This window comes from Chenopodium album, chromosome 2 (assembly GCF_948465745.1).
Source record: "Chenopodium album chromosome 2, dcCheAlbu1.1, whole genome shotgun sequence".
In the NCBI taxonomy this organism is placed as follows: domain Eukaryota; kingdom Viridiplantae; phylum Streptophyta; class Magnoliopsida; order Caryophyllales; family Amaranthaceae; genus Chenopodium; species Chenopodium album.
The window spans coordinates 46,071,723-46,081,599 of record NC_137835.1 but is presented as its reverse complement, the minus strand read 5'-3'; the positions used below and the strand labels follow the sequence as shown (position 1 = coordinate 46,081,599).

At 34.1% G+C, this 9,877-nt stretch overlaps 1 protein-coding gene across 1 annotated transcript; it reads right to left on the bottom strand.

Annotated features, from left to right (window-relative positions):
- Positions 1-1,035: 1,035 nt before the first annotated feature.
- Positions 1,036-4,189, bottom strand: LOC145572291 (uncharacterized). Its single transcript, XM_081631288.1, has 5 exons — positions 4,054-4,189; positions 1,855-2,009; positions 1,513-1,753; positions 1,275-1,377; positions 1,036-1,180 (listed from the first exon to the last, which is right to left on the bottom strand). Exons 1-5 carry the CDS (start codon positions 4,187-4,189, stop codon positions 1,036-1,038), a joined length of 780 nt encoding a protein of 259 aa, XP_081487414.1.
- Between the last annotated feature and the right edge of the window lie 5,688 nt (positions 4,190-9,877).

Below are 9,877 nucleotides of genomic sequence, written 5' to 3'. Positions count from 1 at the left end.
TATTGTTTTCCTTTCATAGATGTCTTGAATTGACATTCAGAAAAGCTTATCAAAAACTTCAGTGAATGAAGTGAGTTCCAATGATCCTGTTCCATCAGAGACATTGAAAGTTATTGCTGTCCTGCTCAATGAAAACAATACTGTTAGCATGATTAGATGTATAAAAACATTCTTGTGAAAAGTTTATTGAATATACTATTTTAATGATTATTATACCTGTGAGAAGCATGTATGTCTTTCCTCGAGCATGCTTTGCAGCTGTAGATAGTTCCAAGAGCGAGATCTATTCGCTTTCCAAAGTGGGAGCATCCTATATATGCTCTTATTCTTTCAAATTCTATATCAGTTGTTACAACATTCAACCAAAACACTTCTTGTGGAAGTGTACCTGTTGACTGCATTGTGCATATATAAATCAAGGTTGTTATGATATTAGATATTAAGATGTTTTGAAAGAGTGCTTGCTGTGTTTATTGCTGTGTTTATTAGATATGCTGCAAAAATATACCTTCTTGGCTTTCAGGCGGTCAATAGTTGTCACAGTTTTTTCTGCTGTTGGATTGAAGACTTCCTCGATTCTGTGTTGTTCATTGATCAGCATATATCGATGTCTTTTTGCCCTTTTTTCCAAGAATAATAAAAAATTGTAAGAAGTTTATGGTCTTGTAAATCACTGTATGTTCAATATTGAGAAAAACTTCAATATGTGAGCTATTATTAGTAAACCAAATTAACAGGTGAAGTATCAATGTGTGTTTTATACAAATCACAAAAACTTTAATTTGGATTTCTCTTAAATTTTCGAATTCATGTTCAAGAAATTATTATGCAAACACTTTCAATATTAAGAAAAGACATTTATACAAAACTTGACCATTCAGTTAAAGCTTCTGCCTTTTTGTCCTTGAGGGTCCTTCAGAATGAATATTGACATGGTTGATTCAAGAGAAAATCCTGACGTTTAAAAAATACCAAAGATGATGTTATGATTATGATATTTAAGATATGTTTGTCATTTGAACATTTAAATATGATCTAAGTTGTTATATCACCTTGTCGAGTAACAGGTCGTAGAGCTATGATACCAATTACTTTGAAAGAGTCACTGTTTGAGACAATTGATTCAGGTTGTATTCCAGCAAGGTCATTCCAAGTGCATACTTTCATTGGCTGATCAGTGCTGAAATTAGAAGATTTAAAATATTCACTTTGTGTAAGTATAACATGTATTGAAATGAATGCAAAGATATAATTCTGTCTTTATCAGCAATTACTTGTGATCTATCACCATAAGATCTCGAATTGATGTCTCTTTGTTAGCTGCTGTCACTATTATTCTTGGCTCTTCTAATTCATAGACAACTATCACTTGAATATCTGAAACAGAAAAGTAAAAAAAACTAAATATTTGTATTCTGTGTTATGCCACTCTAATATAATTTACAGATTTTATGGTTGTATATGTAAATTATATAGTCTATTTTCCATGTCTGTGATCGTCTACAGGGATGCTTGGAATAGAAGCAAGTGTTTGATATCTGGGGTAAGTTGTTTCTCCTTCAGGATCCAAAGACCGAATGACAGTTTTGCTTCCTAATGACAAATGGAATGGAAAATCATCTTCTCTAGCTCTCCATTGTGCATCCAAGTTCCTTACTACAGCATCAGCAATTTCATAATTTCCTCTGAAAATAATAACATCCCAGTATGCTTGAATTTGGCCACCAAAAAGTGTCATCTTCATTCTGTTCTTCTGTAAAAAAGCAGGAAAATGTTCATTTTTTCAGTGTTTTCATTAACTTGTGCAAAATGAGTATTCAGCTTGAAAATGTTTGTAGAATCAAATTGATATACCTTGTCATCATTGAAAAATATACACTGATATCGTGTATTTTTTTCTGATGTCTGTGGACGACCTTTTTCTACAACTCTTACTTTGACCTTAAAATTTTTTATAGTAGTATCAATTTCATCTAGGAATTTTCGATGTGGCGCCATGAAACCGTTCTCTGTGTAACAATTTTGAAATAACATGATCAAAGTAAATATATTTAGAAACTAAAAACATGTCTCATATTGCATGCCTTAAGTGGATGAAATCTGAATTTTAATTAACAATCTTTATACATGCAAAATGTTTGAAATATAAATATCATCAGTCTTTTTTATTTTATTGAAAAATATCTAATGTAGATGATTTTTAAATCATTCTACATGCCTTAACTTGATTTTCAAAAAGAACAAAACAAAGATAATAATGCATACAATATGTACAGGTTCAAATACATTTATAATTCTGTAGGGTTTTTTTTTATTTTTTTATTTTTTTTATATATATATTTTAAATGTATGAGTATTACATTGTATGTCTTAAGTGTATTGTTTTGCAAAATTAAATAAACAATTGCTGTGCATAAAAAATGTTAGACATGAAAATATCATCCCTTAAATTATTGTACAATATCTGATGTCTATGATTTATAAATCAGTTTGCATCCCTTAAATTTTTGTTTATATGGAATAAAGGTAATATAACTATGCATGTACCTGTAGGTATTCACAATGTATTACTTATTATGCAAAATTTGTAAAATTTTTGAAGCATGCTATGATTTTAAAATAAAAGTTTCATACTGCATGCTTAAAACAGATGCTTTGTAAACTTAAATTAGTAATTATTAGCATGCAGAATGTTAGTAATTTGTAACAGAGAAAATTAAGAGTTCATATACTGAAAAATAACAACACATGCAAATCTATCTAAATTCATGAAGTAAAAAACAGATTTTTGGTGTAAACATGAAAATTAGATTGATCATACCTATGAAGTAGCCAATGATTGATTGCTGTGTGTTGAACCTGGTGCAGCTTAACCAATTGTTAATGTATTTGATATTTATAACATAAGTTTAAATATAGAGGTTTTTTTTAGAGGATGTAAATGATGCTATACATTGATTATATAGTGGAAAATTAAGTGGAAAAAGAATGCATGCACAAGTTGATGTGGGAAACTTCCATCCCCTTTCTAACCTAAAAGAAAATTGCATGCATGCATAACTATCTCAGCGTATAATAATGTTCCTGTCTCCTCCTTTTTCTTCCTTTTTTTTTAAAAAAAAAATTTCCCCCTTTTTTCCCCCATTGATAATGAAAATAAAATAAACATATCTAATTTTTCACTATTTACATTTACATTATAATATGTGGCATTATTCTTACACAAACTACCATCCCCTTTCCAATCTAAAAGAAAATTGAAAGCACGCATAGCTATCTCAGCATGTAATAGTGTTCTTGTCTCCTCCTTTTTCTTACCTTTTTAAAAAAAATTTCCCCTTTTTTTCTCCTTGATAATGAAAATAAGATTAACATATCTAATTTTCCACTATTTTCACTTACATTATAATATGTGGCATTACTCTTGATTTTTTCAATGTATATGTACATGAGTTAAGCTGAAAAATAACCCAATACTAGATTACTTAGGCTAAATTCCAAGCTGTTCCATTACTGCAAACATATAGGAAAACAATTAGAAGTTATATATAAATTAAAATAATCTCACAAATGGTTTTAAAAAAAATATACACAATCTCCTAACTATTATATATGAAAAAATGATGATAACTTACCCTTTGATTCTGCTAAATGATTCCTGCCAAACGAAGAATATCATAAGATACTATATTTTTCACCTTTGTTGCATCTTGTTGCTTAGTGTTGGCTTCAGTTATTACACTAACATTTGTTGATTTCCGAGCTCTAGAGAGCGCAACATACAATTGTCCATGTGAAAAACACAATCGTGGTAGAAAAACCACAACTTGACTAAGTGTCTGTCCATGAGCTTTATTGATCGTCATTGCAAAGCTAAGTTTCAAAGAAAACCGTTTCCTCTTAAATTGAAAAGGATAGCCTGTGAGTTTGATGGGCGTAAGGATATTCTCGGAATTAACACATGCTGACCCTAATTATGTCCAACAGTAATAACAGACTCGATGAGATTACGAAAAAATCGTATACATATTAGTCTTGTTCCATTACACAAACCAGATGATGGCATAATGTTTCTTAACAGAATAACACGACTATTTACTTTCAACTCTAGCACACGAGGACTCATACCACCAGGACAAAGCTTGTTTAGAAATTCAGTAGGATATGCAACACAATATTCATCAATCATTGTGTCATAGCTTTGATATACTATTGATTCACCTGGAAATTTTCAAATCAAGTTTGAATTAATAGCATCAACATCCTCATTCATCGGTGTCAGTATAGCTGTAGTAGTAAAAATATCTGAGCTGAATGAAAGCATATCATTTTTGGAAATTCTACAGCTATTAGATGTACAATATCAGCTTCTCTATTATAACATGATTTAACAATTTCCGGTGGCAGCTCAACAAATGCATCCTCGGTGTTTTGCAATTCACCATTTCCTAGTGCCAACAAAAAAGCGGCATATGCAGGATCATCTTTAGCTCTTAAGTTTTCAGTAAGCCTGAACTTTAGTAGCTGTGGCAACAGAGCAGAAGTGACTAAACTCGCAGTAACTGCCTCTCGCTGTGTTTTGCGTGGAACAATAGGAAGAACTTTTCTAAAATCCCCACCAAAAACTACAATTTTGCCTCTAAATAATTCATTTGAACTACAAATATCTCTGAGTAGTGAGTTGAGGGATTAAATATTCTCCTTTTTATCCATAGAAGCTTCAATTCAAATAATCAACGTTTTTTCCCTTATAAGTGCAGCTAGACTTCCCTACATAGGAACCTAACAAGCAAGAGAGCCTAAAGGATCTAAAGGGATTTTAAACCGTGAATGTGCAGTTCTACTTGAAGGGATATTGGCTGCAGCAATACCTTAAGTGGTTGTTGGTGAAACAATCTTATTCATTGATCTTATTTCTGCATATAGAGCATTATATAAAAAAAATTTTCCCTGTTCCACCAGGACCATCTATGAAAAAAGCACCAGGCTTTCCCTTTGTAACATGATCCATAATGACATCAAATGCAACTCGTTGAGCCTAATTTAACTTATCTTTACATTCCAGACATTCGAGTGGTATCGGTGCATTCATTGCATCTTCTATGTCTTTGGTTACATGTATTAAATCATCATCATCTTCTACTAAATTATATAATCCAAATGCTTTCAACGTACTTCCCATTGACTCAACAAACTGCTCAACTGATCTTATGGTTAGCTGTTTCTCTCTTGCAGCATCTGTAGGATGTTTATGTCGGAAATCCTCTGAAAATGAATCATAATATTTCAACCACAAAGACAAAGGATTTCTAGGCTGACAGAAAATAAGTAATGTAGCAAACAATTTTCGAATAACATGAGGCATCTGAATGACACATCCTTCAGTTAAGCACAACTCAATTGCATCATCCTCTTCCATTAATCACAACTTTAGTACTGGCTGCTGAAAAGTGTCACACACGTAACCATTGACTGTTTGTAGATCTTGAAAGGACTTTGGACTCCTGACATTGTGAAGCAGCAACCGCAAATAGTATCTTTCACCTTCAGAAGGTCCAACAAATACTAACCTTCCAACCTGAATTTTCTTATTCTTTCTTTTATACCACAGCTTATCAGATGAATCCCACCGATAATGCTTTGAAAATTCATAATATAGCCATCATGTTCCCAAAGCTGATTTACAATTCAGTTTGAAGAACTCTTTTAAACAGGGCCCAGTACGGTTATCATCTAAAACAATTGGTGTAAGATTCTCATGAGGTCTCATTTGTATCAGCTGAGAGTTAGGTAAGTGAACAGGAAGAGGTAAAACTGTAGGATACATTTCATATAAATCAAAACCAAAAAGGCGCCACGCAGCCTCACAGGGTGAAACCCATCGACCTGATTGATACTGTCCAATTTCATCCTACACAGGAACTCCATATTTTGTCTGCACAATATTGAATGATATCTTGTCATATCCTTTATAAACATACTATATAGATACTTCACTACAATAGTTGAACAAACTTCAACATTTAGATGACAATTGAAATCTGCTAAAAGATATGGATTATATGTAATCACCCATGAATTATCCATTTCAACACCCCAAACTTTAACAATATCACACGTAGCTCTCCTTCGATACATTTCAACACCCCACACTTTAACAATATCACACATAGCTCACCTTTGATACATAGGATATCCATCACTATAACTCTTTGTTTCTTCACAATTTTGCTTTGGATTGTCATACATGCAACGTCCACGTTGTTCTTTATGTTTCATACAAGGGCATTCTGGATTAAGATGACCACATGGACCATGCATTATATGCTTGATCAAAATTTCTCTTAAATATCCATTCTCAGTAGATGGAATTTCAGCACAAACAAACTTATCAAAGTCATCAGGAGTCTTTATTTTTAATTTTGATTTCAAAATAATGAGAAAATGAGCATGAGGCAAGCCTCTTTTTTGGAATTCAATAACATATATCATTGCAGCTACCTCTCCAAATATTTTTTTTTCTTCCTGATTGAGTGTTTTAAAGCAAGTACCTTTGCTCTAAAAACTCTTGAGACAATATCTGGCCTATTTTGTGCTTCTCTCTCCAACAACAAGTTCTTGTTTAATTTCAGGCCAATTAGGATTGTATGTCATAGTTATGAATAAATCAGGCTTTCCAAATCTTTGAACTAATGAAATCACATTCAGATATCTCTTCTTCAAATCTCGAGGACCACCTATAAATGTCGCAGGCTATAACTCGTCTTCCAACATTTGCTGCACATTCTTCTCCAAAGTCTATGGTATCAAGAAGTCCCTGATAAAGATCAGCCCTTAATGTCTGTTGGTTTCTTCAGAAAAAATCTAAGCGTGTATACTCTACCTTGACATACATATCAACGATATATTGCTGAAAACATCTTCCAGCTCTGAGCAAGTTATTCCCGGACGACACTGAAGTCTTTATGCATAATATTCTCGAGCTGAAATATGTTTATCTGCCTTGGATGAAACTCTATTTGCACCTACAAATCGATATTTGGAAAAAAAAAAAGGAAATAAAAAAGTAATAAAGGCATGTATTTGACATATATAAAATCAAATATACTTTAATAAGGACAAAAGATATGAACTCATACGCCTAGCTTCTTCATCTAACAACTCTTCGGTAGTATGTATACTACAAGAAGAAACTAGATCTGTCTGAGACTATAACTGCTATATTCCACCCATAGACATCTTCTTTAGACCTTCAGTCCACCCACAATCAACATATGGAAATAGCAATGGATACTGTAAAGGATCATAGCAACCATAATAGTGTTTGATCATATGAGGAGAATCATTTACACCAGTGACTAATATGTGTGGACTTTCAGACTCAATGGAAGAAGTATTCTCTTGCCAAATAACAGCAACCTCATCTGAAGTTGGAGCATTATAAACACGCTAATCTGGACTTGTAGTCTTATTCAACAGAATTTGTGTTGAATCACTAATTGTAACTCCCCTCAAACTTCGAAAGAACCTGGCATACGAATTTAGATTTGTAATCTCCATCAACATAGCCAAAATAATTTCCCTTAATGTAGAAAAACACTTTACATGATTAGCTAATTCCTACTGTCCATCATAAAAGTACAATTGCATATATTGTGGCCATTTTTCTCCAGGAACTAAATTGGGAATATTATGATAGATTTGTCCATGTAACTTAAAAACATGGATTCCATTCTTTGTTTCAGCTTTGTGATCACCTGACAAGGCAATAATCGTGTCGTTGAGCGACTACACCTAAATCAAATGAATTTATAACGCTCTACTGCCCTAATACATGTATAGGGTAAATAGAGGGGTCGAACCACAGGGAGAAATGCTTAAGCACTGCATTCATTACCTAGGGTCTAAGCTATCTCGGAATAAGAAGTGTGAATAACTAGAAGGTTAAACTAAGAACGAAATGGATTAAAATTAATATAGCTAGGCACCAAGGGAAATGGGTAGGTGAAGTTGACGCTTGATCATGCAATAACAAAGTAGCAAATCAATGGTAAACTAAACATGCATGAATACCGAAGTAAAGGGATATAATCTAACCGCCTTCCGGGGTTAATTGGTTTCTCCTAACATAGCCTCTATGTTTCCACATTAGAACCATATATTAGAAGGTGCAAACAAAGAATTATCGATAGTAATGAATCTCAACTAAGTCAACTTCCGTTACTTGTTAGTAAAGACTCATCTTTAATCAACTAACAATGTACACTTGCAAGAAAGACCAAAGAATATCAAGCATGCAAAGACTTTAATCACCATTAACATAACCCCAACATTATAAGCATGAACAATTAGCAACTACACCATCCCCACACCCTTGGCTAGGTGACTACTCACAAATCATATTGAAAACAATATCAATCATCAAATCAATAAGCATCAACATGATTAATAAGCAAAGAAGAAAATTCAAAGCAAAATAAAAAACAAAGGTAAAGAGAAAGAGTAAGAGATTGCTCATTAATTGAAGATGAAGGTCTACAAAGGATTGAACAAAACTCCTTCTTCAAAATCCAAGTTCATCAATGAAGAAAACCACACTTTCTCTCTCTACCAATGAAGACTAATAGTGTTTCTCTCTCTAGATTAAGCTAAAATGTAGAAAAATTAAAACTAAGTTAATCTAATCTTCAAAACGTTCTAAGATGGGACTTATATAGTCCGTACAAAGCCAGCTGATAAAAGGAGAGGTCCGACCGAACAAATGGGAAGGTTCGGCCGGACTACAGGGTAGGTTTGGCCGGACTACTGGGTAGGTTTGGCCGAACCATGGGTAGGTTCGGTCGAACCTCCCTGATCCTGGTCTGGTCAAACTCCTGTGGTTCGGCCACTCCTGCAAAACTGTCAATTTTCATCTTGCCCCTGCCTCAACGCTCGGCCGAACCACTGAGCAGGTTCGGCCACACCTTCAAGAGGTTCGGCCGAACCTCTTCTGAATCATGCTTCCTCCAGCTTCCCTTGAGCTTAGCTTCCTCATCTTGAAAATCCCGATGGTTCCTACAAAGCATAAGCATGAAAATCACAATAAGAACAAAGCGAGAAGACTAAGAAAAGGGAAGATAAAGGAGATAGAAAAGAGGAAGCAAAACTAAGTAAAAATGCTTAGAAAAAGGGCCAAACAAGTGCAAATGAGGGGAGAATCCTTAGAGAAAAAGGATAAAAGAGTGGCATAAATGCCACTCATCAAAATCCCCCACACTTGCCTTTTGCTTGTCCTCAAGCAAGGAATACTAAAACAAAAAGACAACACACACAACAAGCATAATATGACAATGGTTAAGAAAATCAATCAAGCTTCACGATGGGAAATGCTCCAAATGGACTCTAACATAGGGACATGAATCAAAGAATGCTTACTTTTCTCAACTCAAAGAGGGGGAACACGTTCTAAGATGCTCATGGTTGAAGGAGACAAACCTATGCTAAGCGTAGAGAACTAATGATTTCATCCTCTGCCCTAGCTCCAACCAAGAGGGTCCGCGTTCTATCCACTAACTTCAAATCATCCCCAAGTTAGCTCCTCATGATTCCTCGAGGGAACCGGAAAAAGAAATTTTATGTGGAGTCATAAGGTTATCCCGACATCTCAACTATGCACACTCTTTCCATAGGGTTGAAATCTATCTCCCTCCACCGTTCTTTGACCGTACTTCTCCAAGTCCAAGGGTCTTAACTTGGGTTGTAATGTCATGGCTAGGGGTTAAGGTTGGGAATTAATTTGAAAATTTTGGTGGCAAATCCTAAGTGAAGCAAAAGAGTGGCCATCTCTCAAGAACAACCTAAGAATTGAACCTAAATTCAAATTACAACCTTCAATACA